The 20,347-nt window shown below is 33.3% G+C and overlaps 1 protein-coding gene across 1 annotated transcript; it reads left to right on the top strand.

The window, feature by feature from the left end:
• Positions 1-4,858: 4,858 nt before the first annotated feature.
• On the top strand, positions 4,859-17,243 carry Crz (Corazonin). Its single transcript, XM_076130553.1, has 3 exons — positions 4,859-4,999; positions 14,784-15,004; positions 16,681-17,243. Exons 2-3 carry the CDS (start codon positions 14,789-14,791, stop codon positions 16,774-16,776), a joined length of 312 nt encoding a protein of 103 aa, XP_075986668.1. The 5' UTR covers positions 4,859-4,999; positions 14,784-14,788; the 3' UTR covers positions 16,777-17,243.
• The last annotated feature ends 3,104 nt before the right edge of the window (positions 17,244-20,347 follow it).

Below are 20,347 nucleotides of genomic sequence, written 5' to 3'. Positions count from 1 at the left end.
AACCGTATCCCTAGTAACCTGACTTGATCTAAGATACACTTTATTTTTCTTCCCTACAACATTATGATGCTTTTACTTTTAGTTTCAGTGCTCTAAAAAATCTTGGTGGTTTCTAAAAATAATGAAAGATAAACAAACAAGGGTACGTGCTAAGCATGCTGTAAAAAGAGGTCAACGGAGGTCAAGGGCAAGGCAAAGAAAATTCGACCATTTTCCCGCCTTTTAGGCTTAGTTACGACGTTCAGTTCTTTTTAAAACTATTTTTTTACAATTATTACGGCTTTGTTAAACAAAGTGTTCTTAATTTTTATTTAAAACCAACACTATGTACCTATGTTGAAAAGGAATTGGAGATCAAAAAGAGGCTATATTTTTAATAGTGATATCTGACAACCAGTCTTACCGAAGAGTATTGTCTTATGACCCAGGTAACTGGGTTGTGGACGTCAGATAGGCAGTCACTGCATGTAAAACACTGATATTCAGCTGAATCCGGTCAGACTGGAAACTGACTCCAACATAGTTTGGAAGAAAGGCTATGCTGAAGTGATGTAAGTAGTCTTAGGACTTCATAAAAATTATGATCTTGGTACGAAAAATCCTAATATAAAAGATCTATTGCGTGGGTGGGTGGAGAAAACTGTAGTCTTCCTAAAAATCAATCGTTTAAAGAATGAGGTTACTTCTGTCATGATATGATTGACATACGCCTGAAGAATACGCAGTGAACCATTCAATCCTGCAAATAATAAACAACATTATTCACATTGTGACGACAATGTCTTTATTTGTGGGTAGGTAAGATGAAAACATATAAATATATCACATACGCAATGGTTTGATCTGATTTACTAAAATGTCATCAACCTACAGTTTGCGAAGATGAAATCCAGAAATTGTAAATAAACTCTGCTGAACACTATCACATTTTCAGATTATTCCAATTTTATACTTTATAAACTTTTCGAGACCGGTCCATTTCGAATAGAACTATCAAGCGAATGTAGAATGCAAGATCCAGCTTCGATATGTACAATAAAAATTTGAAAATTAGCTAGAATACTCAATTGTTTTCAACACGCCGAGCTTTTTGCATTTCAAAGACACACATGTTCTATGTTCCCATCCTATGAAAACAACCTGTTGCATGACAGACCAATGTTTTAATAGGAGTTGAGGCAAAAGTCATTTGTAAGTCCTAAGGCTTAAAGGGATTCGTAGATATTTTAAAGTATTATAAGTATAATACTAGATGCGTATTTATACTTGTAGATTTTAAGCGTACCGTCCCTAATTTTTGAAGGCACCAATTTCCTTTGGGTATGCAAATGTTTGTTTTGTTTGTGTTTATTTGAAATTTAATAATGAAAGTAGTAGGATAATATGGATATTTTGCCTAATTGAGGAAACTTTAGGTTGTAGAATTTATTTATGCTCATAACTGTATGATTCGATTTTTTTTTACGAATTATGCATTGCAACTCTCACAATCAATTAATATGAAATTTTGAACTAAATTATTAATCTTTTAAATTTAAAAACCACAAAAAAAATTAAATTAATGTTCAGTTAACCTCACCACCACTAACAATTTCACTCCACCATCAATTCAGGTGGCGTGTTTTCTATAAATAAACTCACATCTTACTTTCTAATTACATGTAGAAATTAGAAATTGATTTTCATCCGCAAGAACTGTTCAAAGGCAAAGGAAAATGAGGTGCACTTCTTACGTCACTCTACACTTATGGGTAACAGGCTAACCATTAATAAAGTGCATTTCAATTTGCTCAGGTGAAACCACATTGGTGCCTCCTGCTGGTCTTTTGGCTGACATGATGAATATGTCAGTCAAAAAAGGTCTATTGGTGTATACCCTTATCGGGTTGTCGTTCCACCTTGCGGGTAGACTGCCCACTCTTAGTCTTTCGGTTTGTGGTCGCATTTCACAGGATTCGATATGTAAACTTAAGTATGCATTTTCCTTTAATTCTAAATTGCTAGAATCTGATTCCAGTCGTAATTGGTTTTAATTTGAACCAACGTCAAATCATGCACTGGTTTAGAAATTAAGAGTACGATTTAACATCACAATCAATCTCGATCGGTTTTGAATTCTATATAGTGAGGAGTAACCCAGCTAAGCTACTGCTGCCCAAATTTCGTTGTCAAGGCAAGTCAGGAAACGTAGGCGACGAATTTAAATTAGAATTTAATTAGCAGGAAAAGCCTTTGAAAAACTTTGGCATAAACTTTAAGCACAGAATAGATATGCTGCCTTAACCATGAGTTTAAAAATAACTACCAGTTTATGTGTGCAAGAAAAAAAACGTATTGACTGCTCATAATAAGCCATTACCTACTTAAGACATTTATTAAAAACAATAAAAAGTACTACCTACACATATAGCTTCTTTAATTTCTTGTGAAATCATACAACAGTATAAAAAATGTAAGTGTGAGTTAAGCTAAATGTAAGTACTTTAAAGAGTATGGAGAAACGCATTACTTTTACTTAACAAGGCTCTAATGAAACTTTGTAAAGTTAATGCATCAACAAGACAGTATTTCCCTGAAGAGGTTTTCTAGTCGTATTAGAAGTTATTAGGCCTAGAGCAGTGATTATTATGAACCAAATATAAAGAAAATTTTGATACCACGAGAATGATCATCTCAAAAGCTTTATTAGCTAATAGAAATTATATTAATCAACAAATAAGTTAAAATTAAAGAACGAATAAATATTTCTTTAGCATACATAAAATCACGTCTTTCCTCATAGAGGTAGGCAGAAACTAGAGATAAATATATGAATATTACTTTTTAATTGTAATAATACTATTATGGAGTATGAATAATGCATAATAAGACGTTCGGTTAAGTGATTTTACTACCTTTTGGGCCGAGTTCTATTCTGAACGAAGTTATCTAATTAAAAGGAAAAGGAACATATTGACGTCCACAAAACCGAAATAGCGAAGTGGCTAATTGCTTACACATAAAACGTCAAAGATGCGTTTATTTAGATGAAAACGCGGTAATGAGCGGAAAATTACCTGTAATTTATTAGAGTAAGTTAAATGTAGCCATTTTGTGCTTTAATCATTTCGTTCATTCAACTTTGATTTACTGATGGTGGGTTCTAAATCGAGGTTTGTGTGTTGTTTATTTACATATTTAATTCTACGTTTCTGTAGTTTCTTGAACTGCGTCGTAAGAAACTTCTACTATATTTATGAATGGAGAATAGAGAATAATAAAATATGTAATGTTGGGAATATCTTGTTCTTTTTTACTATTTTATATCTGTACCAGATTTTTATTCTATTTATTTAATTTTTGTACTCACATCAAAACGTGGAACTTTATTTTTTTACGAAATTATATGATTAACTTTAATTCTTTAAAAAAATAAAAGACCATAAACCAGTAACTTTTTAGGTCTTAAACTTAGGACACGTACGTCAAAAACTAAAAATAAACTTTTTATTATCTTAGGATAGGTTATAATATTTAATAGACAAAAGATACGGCTACGAAATCTCCTAGCAAAACTATACCCTATACCCGTATAGGGTTCAGATAATCTACGCTCCAAGTTATTATTTCACGTTTTGGCGGGGAACTTAAACGTACGCTGTACGTTCCACAATGGCGTCATGAAAACGCGGGAAAATATTGCAGATTTATAAACGGTCTTTGTACACGTCTCGTCACTTACGATTAGCTGTCTTACTTGTTTTAATAATATTTTCTTTGTACGTGAATATTTTTAGAGGTTAGAATCGTAGGTGAATAGATACTTACTGCCTTTTTTAAATTAAAACCTTTGTAGTTGCAGTAGACTTTTTTTAGAAGAAAAACTCACGTGGTTCATTAGTAAAAAAGAATCTAGAATAAACATCATATTAAATAAAAATAATAAAACTAATACAAATATAGAAATCGTGACCAAATGAAGATTTTATATTAGTACATACCCACTATCTTATTTTTTTTTAAAAGTCATAAATTTTAAATCATTTAATTCGCTAGGAGATCCTTGCTCGGCAGTGGGTGGCACAGTTATAAGTTAAAAAAAACGTATTAAAAAGCGTGTGAAATTAAAATACAAAGAAAGCATGTAGGTGGATTCATCGATAATAACTCAAGGTTAATTTGTTCATAAACTTTAGAGCAACTACAAAAATAATTAAAATTTTATTTGACAGTACTTCGTAATACATTAAAAAAGTCAAGTGCACTGTTACATATGAACGCCATATTGAAGTAAGTAACGTTCAATACTTATTACATTACATTAAAAGTTTAGCTAGAAACTTTGTGTTCTTCGATTAATATTATTAAGTAATCATATTAATGATATCATGCTCATTCTACTCTTGGGAATAGAAACGTATCATACAGATTTTGTTACACTACACGTATAATGTAGTATCAGAAAAAATCTTTTTCGCAAGTGATACCAACTATCTGTCAAATATTTTTCAGTTTTTTTTATTGCAATGCTCCTGTTATTTCTGCCCCACTGATGGGCAAGGGTCTGCTCCCGAATTATGGGGCGTGATATGCCTTGAGTCAGCCACGCTGGCCAGTGCAGATTGGGGACCTTGCATTTATATATATTTTTTTAGTAAAGTTAGTTTAAATGTCCATTTTCTTCTAAAACAAACCATGATTCATACACTTAAAGGTAATCAAAATTCAACTTTATTATACTGGTTACAAAGTAACAAGTACCATTTAAGAACCTTCTACGAAAATGATAAACGCCATGCGCCGTCCTACGTTCATTGTATAACAGCCCCGTTCATATAAAAGGGGCGAACGGATCTCGACGGAGCGTAGTCAAGCCTTACCGCCCAACCATTCGAACGTAACCGACCACCGAACATCCAAATTCGAAAACCAACCGATTTTGGGTCACCGTTTGTTTTTAAATTACATTCTTTTCTGTGGAGTTTGTGACGTCACGTTTTGATTGGCCAGTAATTGAAAGGTGAGTTTTTTAAATATCGAAGGATCATTTGTACGATTGAATTAATTGAGTTTACTTTTTTAATTTTATTCCATGTTTCACTGTGAAGTGCTGTGATTGAATGTTAATTGTAAATATAAATAGATAAAATCGAATTTTGATTTAGGGATTGTTTAAAATTAGACTTCACATAAAAAAGGTTTTAATTACAAGGAATCTACTACGTCGTATTAACAGGAATTAAAGGTCAAATTAAATTAAGTCCAGATATCACCAAGAACAATATTATTTCAATACTAAGACAAAACTGCAAGGTAAACCACCTGAGAGTTCTCTAAATATTTCTCGAAGGTACTTGCATTAAAGACAACCCACACACCAGATAAACTATCACCGTAAAAATTAACAAAATATTCTTTTGAATTATTACACAAAAAAAAATCAATATTCACATAGTAATTCACAAAACTCCCTATTAATTTTCACCTAAAACTATGTTCTCTAACTGTACTAAGTAGTTCCGTCGCCAAAAAGTCCGTATTCGTAGAAGCAAATTCCTGGCAACCATTAAAGGAAGTTATTAGGCGTCAGATATTAATAAAACTATTTGGACTATTATTAGAAAAGTATGAAATACCTCTAAGCAACTGTGTCGTAGGCGGTACGAATAAATTCAAGATGGATGTATGCATTTAATACAATCCACTTAGATAGAATAGCTATTGGTCATAAATTTTAATATCCATTTGAGATGTTCGAAAAATGTTTTGCTGTTAATAAATTGATAGTGAAATGTCCTCACATTGGTATTGTATTAGTTTTTAGTTTGATGCACTTAAAGGCACGGTTTAGAACTTTAGATCCTTCGGCTTCAAGTTTGTATTCTGAACTAAAACCTTTTTTTTGTAAAGCTCGTAGAGTACAATTTTTTTTTTAATATTTTTAATCACTTTACCTACTACTGATATTATCTTTAGAAAACATTAAAATAATTATCGTAGGGAAATCTCGCGAACAGCATTCTTCCCATTCTCTTTAAGGGATGCGAAATCAAATCCTTTACCTAGCCTCCTTGGTAACCTAAGCCGAACATCTATACTACTAAAGAGCTAGCACGAAAAAGTAAATTACCATTACTTTTCATCATAACTTGTAACAAAATCCTGTCTATAATAATGCACCGAGATTTCAATTTTATTTCGATTTCCTGAAGGAAATTTGTTTTTAATTTGATTGTTTGGGGTTTCGCGTAAATGTCAAAATCAAACATCAGAACAGGTTAATTTAATCGAATTAATATTTATTATGAGTAAAATTATTGCGGATTCATTACCAAAGCTTAGGTACTGAGAACCACCAATAAATTGCTTTGAATTCGTGAATCGGAAATCAATAAATGATTACGTAGAATTCGTATTTTATTGAACACTGCTTGCTCTTAGGAAACAAGCGTTATGTTTTGATAATTAATTAACCCTCGCTTTCGTGAAGAACATTCCAGAGTTTTCTGATAATGTTTTGAAATACATGTGAAGTTTGTTGATTCATATACCGCAAGACGTAATAACCCATAAAGCGTACTCCATTCATTTATTAAAGTATAAATATACGAAATAATTGCTAAAAACACAGAATATATCACCACTCACTATTGTGGTAAAGATGCAAATCTAGTATTTCAATATTTGATTATTGTATGTTTGTAAAAGAGAACTATAACTAACTAACTCTGTAACTCACTCCATGCATACCTCAGTTCTCTACTATCTTGTTTTAATATAGTTTTTAGTACGGGAATTTTCATTGAAAAGAAAGAATGAATTACTTTTCTTTAGAGAAAGACATTTAAAAACCTCCTTCCTATACAAATAGTGTTATTTTCCCTTAGGGCCTGGGTATAATAAAACCTTTTAATGCTTATTAACTCTTTGGGTAAACCACTAATTTAACTAGTTGTTTTATTCGCTAATACTTGCTACACAGTTCTGTCTAAACCTAAAATTAGGTCTAGACAACATTTCAGGCAAGTTGTGGTCAAACGCAAACTAACGCACTAGTTAAAACAGCAGGTTTAAACGAACGATTATATTAAGAGTTAACTCGGTTATAACTTAGTTTAACTCGGTTATACGATTATTTAAATACTATTAAACTTAGTCTACAGAAATAACAAAATAAAATATTTTTGGACAACTTACACACGGTCATCTGATTCCAAACTAAGCAGAGCTTGTACTATTAACCTACTACTATCAGTACTAGTAGTTACGCAATAAATATGCATCAGATCAGCATCTGAGATTTTATTGAAATTCTATGACGATGCAATATGGTGATTTTGATCTCGTGCAGAATCTTGCAAATTACATCGTTAATAGCGATAATAGGACGTTCTATGCCTGGACATACTTGTGGTTTGCTATTATTGCTGGAGGCAAACGGATCCACCTTTTAATTAACTACTACTACTACTACTTCTTGTACCACTAAAGTCTGATATGAAAACTTAATCCGTAAAGATTATTCGTCGTCGAAGTATTTATTTTTAAGTTTTTTAATTACTTGTCGCATAGTAAGTGGTCAATCCTTGTGTCAAAATAAAATTGTTCAATCTGCCCGCGTTTCCGAAAGCCGTTAACACTTTCTGCAAAAGTCATAGTACAAAATCGTATCTCAGTTGTACTCTAAAAACCTCTTCCGAAACATAACTGACATAGTAAGTTAAATGAGTACAAGATGGTTACACAAATTCCACTAATTCTCTATAATTACATCTTCAATGTCATTGTAAGCTCTTCTCGTCTGTCATAACATCTCTCTCTCATTGTGTGAAATATTATTGTCTATTTTCAATACAGAGTCTTAGCTGTATTATCTTAAGCTTATATAAACTTATAGTGACTATAAAGTGTGCTAATGTTTGTTTAATAGTAAGTTAATTCAGAGACATTTGTTTATAGGTACGTCATGATAATTTTTTTCGAGGGCATACATAGGGAAATCTATTTTGGAAAACTACGATACCCTAGTTCTTGAATATTCTCTGTTGAATTGTTTAATTCCTACCAACTAATATACTAATACGCTTTTGGAAACGTAAAACTTTGTTTTGAAAAAAAAAAAATTTTTTGATTATATGTACCTAAATAATTTCTCGTTTAACTGTACACCACACAGCCTTAGCGGCGTGAATATACGATTACGATTCACACAGAATTAGTTAAGGTTTTTGGAGCCAATTGTTCAAAAAACGTTTTGTTAAAATATCTCGCGATCCAAGTTCACTTCACAGTACAAGAGATCTTAAATATTTTACACCTTATTTCTGTTAATTTCCACGAGCCTTCCGACTCTATTAAAGGCTTCGTTTCCAAATGAACAAAGATATTCCTAGTTCCCGTTATATAAATGTAATGATATTTTGGCATTGCGTTGCGTAAGTAAATGCTAACAGTTTAGTGGAAACCATTGGTAGTGAAGGTAAAAGAAGCGAACCATTAAAATATTTGTAAGCATTTTGTTAAACTTAGTGGTATTTCTTTTTACGTCTTTGCCTTTCTGTTGTAAGCAAGCCAATCGAGTATGTTATGCTTTCAGAGACTGTTTACTTATCGATTGCATTAATACTTAGACGTTTTGTTGTATTTCAAACATAATTTCACGCCTGTTATAACCGAAGGCGTAAGCAGAGGTGTATGGTACATACACACCCTACCATTAATAATGTAAATCAATGTAAATCCATGTAAAGATGCGAGTCTATGGTCTTTTTACTGTGATTCATTTTTATAGTCAACTGAAAATCTGCCAAAAGTTATTCTGCCACTGTTTTTTAAAGAACGTACTCTAGGTTCTTGGTTTGTTCAAAACAGTGACTACTTAGGCCAAGAAACCAAATTTGTGGGATTGCATTAGAATTAGGGATATATTCTGTTCATTTAATAGTTTTAGTTGTAGCAGTTTACATTCAATCTTAGCTATTAGTTGTAACTTCGTAAATATCATAGTTCATGCCGAGTTTATGATTACTTAGTCTGGGCTAATGTGCCCATTGATAGTCATAAAGGGAGCCCAAAATAATTTTCTAGGCATCTTGGGTATATTTTTAATATTAAGATACTAAGATAATACATCTACACTCAGTATTTATTTCATAGGATATGCTGATTTTTTCGTCTCAAAAATGAAAGTTAGCTATGGCAAGACGGGCAATTTATGGTGGTTCAAAGTGTTATCATTTTCATAAAGAAGTTTTCTGTTCTATTTTAATTAGCAGTGAAAGACGTAGTGTTACTTATTACGGCCACACGTAATTGTAACTTGAGTTTTGAATTCCGTTGCACTGTCAACAGCCGTGTTTGTGTGGACTCGTGTTCATGTCAGGCAAATAGACAGCATATGTAACCACTATGCCATACATTCATGCCTATGGAAGCTCCATACGATCTAGTAAATTATGACGCTCCCATATTTCGTATTTCAAACAAACTTACAGTCATCGTGTTTTCCCCTTCAGGGAAAGCGTGTCAAAATAATTTCACTAATTTATTCATACAAATAATTTTTACCGTCCGTGTTCTGAACGGGCACAAGGAAAAACGTGAGGTCTATCAATTAAAGTCCTTAGTCCACGGCGTTCTATTTGCATAGTCCCATTTAAATTGCAGTATCTTCCTGTTGCATTGTGATCAAAACAATTGGTTTCTTGGAACTTGGAAGCTAATTTACGTCATATTGTTTAAGTTACAAGAAATAGGTAACGATAACCGAGTGGTAAATGCGATGGAGTTACTTTCTAGATAACCGCTCCGATTCAACATACATACAAAATTCCATCCCGGTTATGCCTATAAGATGCAGGCAGAGTTGCATGATGTAAAGCCACTTTTCGCTATTGACAATGTTAGTTCCATGTAATATGGGACAAGCCTATTGCCACTTACTGGGCATGTTGGGAAATACCGGGTCACTATTAAGAGATAGTCTAATATAAATTTAAAAAGGACCAACAGTACTTTGCCGTACCCAGGAATAGAACCCGAGACCTCATAATCAGAAGTCAGATTCACTACCGTCCGCGCCGCAAAAGCAATTAGTAGGTAAACTATCCTAAGCGTAGGATCATTGTCACACTAAATTACATAAAAAATCTGAATATAACATACATTAAACATTGTGTTACCCATTGCACTTATAAAGTAATATAAAACAAAGCCAACTTGTTATAATATAATAGGGTTTCTTTATAAATTGTGTTATGGCACTTTAGTTGCAGATCCCGGGATAATCATATGAGGACACGAATGTAGGGACTTTAATTGTTTCTAAGTATCTTTGGAATCGGTGGGCGTTTGTGTCTCGGTAAGAAGTTTGTCGTTATAACTGAATAGTAGCTACGTCTGACTAATTGCGTTACATTTTAATATATACCGTGATTTACCGACCTTACCTGTTTAATACGAGTAGCAATCATCACGAAGTTAGAACTAAATTTTATTTTTATTTGGCTTTAATAAAAGTAAATAGAAATAAATTTAAACCATTACTGTCCCACTGCTGGGCAAGGATCTCCTCCCACCCTCCTTCGAAAAGTCATTGGTGTGTTGCCTCGGGTTCAAACCTGCGACCACTTGAGTGGCAGGTGTCGACTTATACCACGCGGCTATCACTGCTTTAATACATTTCGTTATTATCGTATTGATTTTCAGTTTGGCAAAATTGAATCACTAAAAACAAAAATAGAAAAATAAGGTAGATACTCTTAGAAACTTATTGTGCAATTGAAAAACCTTTAAAAAATTGAGTGTGCTTGTTCATCACAAAAATACACTTTGTCTGAAAATCATGAAGAATCTTCTGACGCGGGTGAACTCACGAGGAAAACTATGTAGGATATTATTAATGCTACCACACAACTAATCGAGAGAGGCGAGTCGATTGCCAACAACTTGGAAACGTTTACAAATTATTTTCTAACTAACATCGACAGTGGATTAGGAAGTTTGCAAGCTTTCCTATTTGATATTTATTTTTAGGTTATAACTATCAAACTATTGCGTTACATGATTATTATCTAATATTGCATGAGGAGTCACGTAATCATTCTATTTACTATTTACCCTGGTTTGTTTGTTATTTTGGCATAGGTTACAATGACTGTGGTCGCAACCTAAGGTAAAAGGTTAGTTTAATGTCGATTTCCGTGTAACCTAAAATATGTTCATGAAAAAAAAAATGCAAATTTGAAAACCTACTGCTGATAATACTTTGCTTGACGCCTGAATAGAACTCGTAATCTCATGAGTCGTGTTCTAACCGTCTAGTGGCGACTAGACTGTACTGTAGATATAATATATGTCTGATCCGGATCTCAATCTGACACCTGAGCAACATACATACAATTTACAAATACCACCCTGACTACAAAAACAGTGACTTTGATTTTGTATCAATTTAAAGCTACACAACTTAAATCTCACTATGGATACGTGGGTGTAGTAATACATTTCTGTTAACCCCTTTAGGGAAATAACCACGTGATTTTACAACTACAATTTATCGCTATGAACGTTAAAAAGTTGCACCTTCACATTCCTTTCCCAAAGGAATATACTAATTTATTTAAACAAAATATTGAATATAAATCAAAAAGTTCTCTAACAAATAAAATTGATTACGATTTGTATTGAATCAAATCCCTTTAGGTTCGAACAGGAATTGAAAAGCTATGTTATATAGTTGACAAGGAGAAAAACTATGATACATTTATATTATTATAATATGTTTATCATTTTTTATAGTTCCTAAGAGACAAAATTATGAATATGAAACAGTGATAGATTAACGGAAAACGCGACTGTTTGATAAACTTTTCAAGTTGTTTTTTAACTTATTTAAGTATTCCTTTATGACATTTCTAATATTGAAAAGTAAATAAAATGCCGTTAGGGGGCGCCTCGGAAAGACATACAGCGATTATTATGATCATGTCCTTCAAAACGATCAGGAGCCAACGGTAGTCCTGTATGACAAGATGTATGGAAACGAATGAAGCAAGGAAAGTTTGTAACGATTGTAGCAAGTTTTGTTATTTGGTCTCAGCCTTCCCCTATATAGAGAAAGAGAAAGATGTGATTTAAGTTTGTATTTATAATGTACTATACCTACCTAAACATAAGTTAAAGATACCATCCCCATTGTTTTTGTGCAGTGACGGTATGTCTATATTTATCAATGACAGTACGTTTTTCGTGCCCCTGTTGTAGCAAATTTTCTAAACGCTTTTACTGATACATGTACTAAAAATATTTTACAATTTTTTTAACAAAATGAAGTAATTGAACGATGTCGTCTCCGATCAGGTGTTAACAACACATTGAGGCTCGTTGACGCCTTAATACTCGTAAAAGTATCAAGTATGCGTGGGAAAACAAGGAAAATATCGGTGAAGAAAAATGTATGAGACACAATTTTGGTGTCTTTACGTAGGTATGTCATATATGAAATACAACAGGAGAAGTCTAATAACCAATTTCAATGATTTTTCAGAAGTTATATTGATTGGCTAGTTATGGTTTTCTGTGTAATGTCAATGAATGACAATTGAAGAAATATTCTTAATATATCTTTTACAGATTTAAATACAATTATTATGTACGAGCAAACATGCGTGATATGACACTTCAAATGTCGCGATTAAGTCATGGTAAAAGAACTCTTAAACTCAAATCTTAACGGTTTTTTTACAATATTACTCAACGAAAATCTTAAAAGTGCGTTAGATTTTTTATGAACTCATATCACCTGCAGGCTTACTTAGTATCCTTTTCAGTTACCCCTCAACAACACTGCTATCTTCATTCTAATATCAACCTTATTTATATCGTGTTAAAGTCACAATTTTTCCACACATACGAAGGTTGTATGCACTTTATCCCACATCCTGTTCAATATGATATTCCAAGCACCGATGGCCTGTGAAATAACAAGCAATAGATTTAATACTTTATGTGAGGAAAAGCTATGAAAATTGCAAGTTTGTTATGATCTTAATAGGCACATTTAACCTGTGATGGTTTGATGGGAAAATCATTCTCGGGTTAGAGAAGAGGCATCCATACTAATACTCGTATTATTCTAATATTATAAAGCTGAAGAGTTTGTTTGTATGTTTGTTTGAACGCGCTAATCTCAGGAACTACCGGTCCGATTTGAAAAATTCTTTCAATGTTAGATAGCCCATTTATCGAGGAAGCCTATAGCTATATATCATCACGCTATGACCAATAGGAGCAGAGTACAAGTAAAAAATGTTACAAAAACGGGAAAATTTGACCCATTCTTTCTCTCTTATATGACGCAAGCGAAATTGCGCGGGTCAGCTAGTACGCAATAAGAGTAAAATAATTGTATTCGATCATTTAAATAGTGTTAGTTTGTGATTGTGTGGAAATCTAAAAACTTAAATTAATTTACTTTTTATTATTATAGGATAACCAATAAAAAAACGTAGTAATGATTTTTTACAGTTTCTTTTAATAAGCGTATATTTCCGAAACGGTGGGTGATTCACAACACCACGTTTTCAAATACTTGTTACACAGTTTATGAAGAAACCTTTGCTCAGAAATAAGATATAAGTAGCTTTTTATGCGAGTGATCGAACACACTCACAACTTTTTTCATTCATTGCTTTATGAGGCGTTCATAAGCAGCTTGATAGGGTGACCACTATTCAGATAAAAAAATATATAACAATCAATTTATACTTTACAAGTCTTATGACAAGCCTATGACTTCATTATTTTGATGTCTCGAAAACAATGGATATTAATATGGTTCCAAAGGTACAAAGAATACCAAAGTTATCCTTCACTAACCAGTCTTTGAGAAGCTAAGGACCTCTTAAAGTTAAACGTAAGTGAAATCAGTCACCATACCACTAAACCGAAGTTTAATGTCTTAATAATATTCATTAAAATCAGGAGTCCAAGTTAAATACTCGTAAAATCGCTTAGTTCAGTCGTAAACTTAAGCTTGGCGTATCGTCGTGTAGTGTGTCGGCACTTTGGCCGCTAAAGATATGTTTAGTATTAGAATAAACATTAAATTACTATCTTTAACTCATTACGAATGAGATTTATACCTATTAATGGATTAACAGATCGCGTCGTAAATATTAGTATGTTACCATTAGGTAACTTTATGGTGAACTAGCTGACCCGCGCAACTTCGCTTGCGTCACATAAGAGAGAATGGGCCAAAATTTTCCCCGATTTTGCAACATTTTTCACTGGTACTCTGCTCCTATTGGTAAAAGCGTGATGATATATAGCCTATAACCTTCCTTGATAAATGGACTATCTAACTGAAAGAATTTTTCAAATCGGACCAGTAGTTTCTGAGATTAGCGCGTTCAAACAAACAAACTCTTCAGCTTTATAATATTAGTGTAGATATAGTATATTAGATGAGTAAAATTACCTCAGGAGTCATCACGGTAGTTTAAGGAACAGTTCCCAATATGGACTCAATTGAGGCATCAAATTCAAGATTGTCAGCTAACAATCGTAAGTGATCAGTCAAACACTTTCATGTTTAAATGAGTTCACGACTTTAGTATTTTTTCTGGAAAAACAACAAAAGCAAATAGTTTTACAATTAACTTAACCGTCAAAATTAATATAAAACTAGAACTGTTTGACATCGAAAATGGTTCAAAAGTTCATTTAAATAAGCATTACCAAAATCCTAGTCTATGTGTGTATTTCTATAGCATTCTTCAACATGTGTCTATTTGTTCCAGTCAAAATGGTGACCAACGCGACCCTGCTTCTCATATTCGTGACCCTGGCGTCCGTCACGGCGCAGACGTTCCAGTACTCCCGCGGCTGGACAAACGGCAAGCGAGACGGGCATAAGAGGGAAGAGATGAGAGATATCGCCTCCAATCTCGAGAAGATCTTCTCTCCTTGTCAGATGAGCAAGCTGAAGTACGTGTTGGAAGGGAAGCCGCTTAATGAGAGGGTGGGTTTTAACTATTCTGGACTATTTATTCGATTTGATAATGCCCTATATTATATATTATAATGCCCTATATTATATATTATAATGCCCTATATTATACAGCTTTCCTGAAAGGTTCTTCTGATTCCTGGTGTTAAATAGTTTTGGGTAACTAGAGATTTCAAAATGAAAAGGTTTTTTTCATCCCTAGTTAATGGTTTCTAAATTGCAAGCCATAAGACACTCTCTAAGATTTGTGTGAGTGAAGACTAGGGAATTATGTATTTCAATTTCCTAGATCACACATGTCAACATACAAGGACATTAGCAATGTTCTTGTCTTTAATACACCAAAAATAAGCTATTACTTATTAAAATAACTTCACCAAAGTTTTCTAGTAAAATTTCAAAATAGATACGGAAGTATTTTCACCATGAACTATGAGATTCCCTTTATCTAAACCTTAGAGGAAAAGTCCATAGGCTTAAATGTGGTCAATGCATCGCACATCACTCCGCAGGGAAATATAGTTGTGATGTTTACTTTCTTATTATTAATAGACGCCATTATGGACATTTGCGCGGAACTTGTATGTGTTGTACGAGCTATTGAGGTAGACGAACGAAGGTAGAATTATAAGGTGGTATTTTAGTGTCAGTTCTTTGAAAATCTAAGGAATGCTACTTTTTTCTTAAACCTGTAAATGCGAAAGGGTAGTGTGAAATTATTTAGTTTTACTACATTCGAATTAGGACCCAAGTTTAATCATATTTGTCGGAGAGGATGTCAATTTCTAGAGTTCTTATCTCCAAAAATGACACTGCAGATAATCACACTCGACATAATATATTAGGCGCCCCTTGCCATGTCGTAAGGAGAAAAAAATTGGTCTAGAATACGTCTGATCTAAGAATCCTGTGAATTTACGACTCAACTTTCCACATGCAATACGTTTATAGCTACATAGCTATAAAGCAATGAATTCGCATAACAAAACCAAACTATCCATCAATCAGCCTAGCCCGTCTTCCAACTATGTTGGAGTCGGCTTCCAGTCTCACCAGATGCAGCTTAATACCAGTATACATGGAGCGAAGCTTTGAAAAGACAGCTAAAGCAATAGGGAAATATTATCTGTTTTTTTAAGAATTTTACATACTAACGTAAATACATTATGTATTCAAACACACTAGACGGTCAATGACCAGCTAATTACTGTACATAGAAACTTTTCTAACTAGCCCTTGTCCAGTCTAATACAATACCTTTGCATTAGAATCCATTAGACAAATAAAATTGTAGTACAAAAAGTTAAACTAACGATCCCTCAGTGGTAGTTAGTTGGACATATTTTATAGTGGTACTTTTATTTCACTAACTAGTGCTTAGCATTAACAATTGTCATTTTAGAATATTGTACTTTGGCAATAGCGTATGCTGGGAGGAGCTTAGGAACTTATAGTCCTGAAATCATTTCAATGATTTCCTAAGACAAAACAAACTAAGTTTTTAAAAAAACAGCCTATACCATTTTATGAGAAATATGTCGAAAATGAAGTACTTTCAAATTATATAATTGAATAAACAATTATTAATTATAAGCCTATGCATTTGTAAACGAATACTGATTGCCTGATATTTTTTAAGGCAATAATTATTTATTTTTAATCTAAAGTGTTTTCTCCTTTGTTTTCAGCTATTCGTACCATGCGACTACATCGAAGATGACGACTCCCCCAAGAGATACAAGAACGAGAGAAGCCAGGACCCGCTGTTCGAAGCTTTCCAATGAAAAACAAACTGTCTAAGAGTTATGTGCCAAAGATTATGAGATTAATTATTTATTTATTTTATAGTTAGGTAACAAGGACCATTTTGATAGATTTTATTATTGTAAAGTTAATTAATTAAATGTAATGTATACTTTTTTTAGGTAATGCATTCATGGCTGGAAAAGTGCATTACTAAGAGACATTTAAAAAGTTTCGTTCTTTTTTCATCATGTAAAATTTAAAAATAAATTCGTGTGATTTTCAAATGTTATTTCAATTATTAATAATTAAATATTTATTAAAACAAAATGGAGATTTCTTACACACGTGTCAATGTCTAAAGCAACTGCATTCGCTTTTTATTAAAATGTAATTTGTGCTATTTCGAGGTGCAGTACCTACTTCAAAAATTATATTAGTGTTTAATAATGTTGAAAATGTTGACAACAATATTGTATTATAACTTATATTGAAAATAAAAACTAAGATTATATTTTGTCGTTTTCTTATCTATCAAGAGAAAAACATTTTACCTACAAAGTAATTTTGCTTCAAACCTTATAGTCCAACAACTTAATTTAGAGACCTTGTAGATATGGTTCACAATATTATCTAGATAAATCTTGCTCGACAAAACTCTTTACTGAGTTGTCGCGATATAGATTTAAAAAAAAAAAAAAAAGACAACTCCCGCACTAAGAATTGCTCTTGCGTCGCGGGGACTTTTACAAACATACAAACAACGGACACAAAGCACAACCAGACCCGAAACAATTATTTGTGGAACGCACAAATAATTGTCCCGTGTGGGAATCGAACCCACGACCTCCCGTTGCAGTGGTATCGGCGTGGCGACCTAAACCACTGCGCCATGGAGGCAGTCATTTAATTAATTTAAGAAGTATTAACCAAGTTTCGCAGAGATAAATTATCTGAATATTTAATGAATTATCATTACTTAGCGATTCTATTCATGAGATTACACTATCTGCTTGTCGAGAGACATTGTCACAAACACGCTCTTTCGCTAAATTTAGATTCGCTCTCTTTCCCCTGAGAGCATGGGAAATATCTCTATGATCAGGTATTAAATCAGTTTGAAAAAAACCAATAGCGCTTTTTCCGACTCGCGTAGGATGCGATTCGAATTCGTGACCTCCGACAATAGCATACACTGTACTAAGGAATTATCTTTGTAAGGTAATCGAAGTGAGGAGCTCTAATACGTCTGTTATAAAAAGCCATTAATGTCTCACTGCTGGGCAAGGGTCTCGTCTCGAAATGAGGCGAGGGTTATGCCTAGAGTCCATCACGTTTTATAATGTCTGTTAAGGCAACATGATATCAACACATGTCAGAAAGAATTATAATTTTTAAGTCTCATTTCTGTGTTCAACTTCTTAAAGTGTTAAGCGCCATCTGTGTTGTCATGCTTTAAGCTTTGTAAAGCATCATCTTGAAGATGAGGTTTCCGAGCTTTGTATGTGAGAACTTTCCGGGTTTACAATAACCTCCACCAGGTTTGGTCATGCGTTTATTGAACGATAAAAATATTTCTACCAGCTAATCTATACTAATATTATAAATCTATACTAATATTATAAAGCTGAAGAGTTTGTTTGTTTGAACGCGCTAATATCAGGAACTACTGGTCTGATTTGAAAAATTCTTTCAGTGTTAGATAGACCATTTATCGAGGAAGGCTTTAGGCTATATAACATCACGCTACGGCCATTAAGAGCGGAGTAGCAACGAAAAATGTTTTTTCATTCTTTCTTATGTGACGCAAGCGAAGTTGCGCGGGTCAGCTAGTAAATTATATTTCTTACATTTATTACATTACTATGCGTTTTTGCTCATTACTTAAAGCTTTGATCGGTTACGGAACACAGAGCGCCATCTAGTATGCAATAGAAAGACCGCAACAACGGTTGGATAGACGTGCTAGCTGTAGTTGTGCTATTCGACAACAGATGGCAGCATATTAATTTTGTATTATGTTATTATCAAACAAAAAATTACCAGCACTGTCTGTCTCCGACTTACTAAATTGACAGCTAAGTTAACGTTCTTAGGTTAAGTTCTAAATTTATTTTATTATTTACAAACTCAGAACTCTTACTAACAGAATAATATATTTATTACCATCATTTCCTACCCAGTCTAGACCCATTAATAAACCTATAAAAATAATTTAAGGCCCTTTTTTTCGAAAATCCATACCCATTTACCTCTATAATAGTCCTTAATGTAACTATCTCAGGCAGTACCCACTAACATCGTGTGAGGTCTAGTAAATGAAAATCACCGTAATGTTTGCACGCGTATAAACAGCCAACTAACTGTGAAACAACTGTACACTCGCTTGCGGCCTAATATTCATGAACACGTAATTGAAGACAATGTTGTCATAGCAACACAGTACCGAATCAAGTACTGTAACTAGCTGCTTAGAAAACCTGAATAGCTACTTAAAAAACCTGAATAGCTGCATTATTCAGATACATTTTAGTCTTAATATCAATAAAATAAAATAAATTTGTTTAATACATTTATTGAGGGCATGAAAAATCCCCAATCCGCACTTGGCCAGCGTGGTGGACTCAAGGCCTAACCCCTCCACCTCGTTTGGGAGGAGACCCTTGCTCTGCAGTGGGATAGCAATGGGTTAAAAGAAAACACTAGTAATGGGTTAATAAGTCAGCTTAGCCTCTCTTCCAAACTATGTTGGCTTCCATTCTCACCAGATGCAGCTGAATTGCAGTGTTTTACATGGAGCGACTGCCTATCTGACCTCCCAAACCCAGGTACCTGGGTTATAACACCCTTCGGTAAGACTGGTTGTCAGACTTTCAAGCTTCTGGCTACTGAAGTGACTGTTAAAGATATTATACTGTGAATATTCATGAACAAGTAATTGAAGGCAATGTTGTCATAGCAACACTATCAATTCAAATACTCTAGATAGTTACTTGTAATGTTTGAATAAGTTGCTGAATTATTCAGGAACATTTTGGTCTTAATACTATTATTAGAACATAATTAAGTAAATTATTATTGGAAGACTGAATAGTGGTCATAGAAAATCTTGTTAGAGGCTTCTAGAAGCGCTTAAGAACTTGTTTATGTTTTAAAATCTGATTTTACAGGATTTTATTGACATATTGCGTTGATTAATTAATAAATTCTTCACAGGGCCGATTCGGGGTTTTTCAGACAAATAATGAAAATTTTAAACTTTCTCTTTTATATTTAAAACATTACTTTCTACTCCTCCTATCCTACGGAGTTTGCAACACTAACAGAAGTCCTAATTAAATACTAAGAAGCTTTGATTTACAATTCAACTACGATACCTATCTGAGATTCTATTTTTACATTTACTTTGGTCTAACTACGTCAACTGAAAATAAAGTCACCATACCTAATTACTCAACATAGCATTTCACATGAACCGACAATCAATTTGATATTAGTACTCTATATAAATACACACAACAAATACATATCTAATAACAAAAAACTATTTAAGTAGATCCCACCCATATAAAAAGCAAACCACTGAACAATTTTCAACCGTATCTTTTAGAA

The sequence above is a fragment of the Anticarsia gemmatalis genome, chromosome 24, assembly GCF_050436995.1.
Source record: "Anticarsia gemmatalis isolate Benzon Research Colony breed Stoneville strain chromosome 24, ilAntGemm2 primary, whole genome shotgun sequence".
NCBI lineage: Eukaryota > Metazoa > Arthropoda > Insecta > Lepidoptera > Erebidae > Anticarsia > Anticarsia gemmatalis.
Note: the sequence above shows the minus strand (reverse complement) of the source record. Positions and strands in the feature narration are given on the sequence as shown.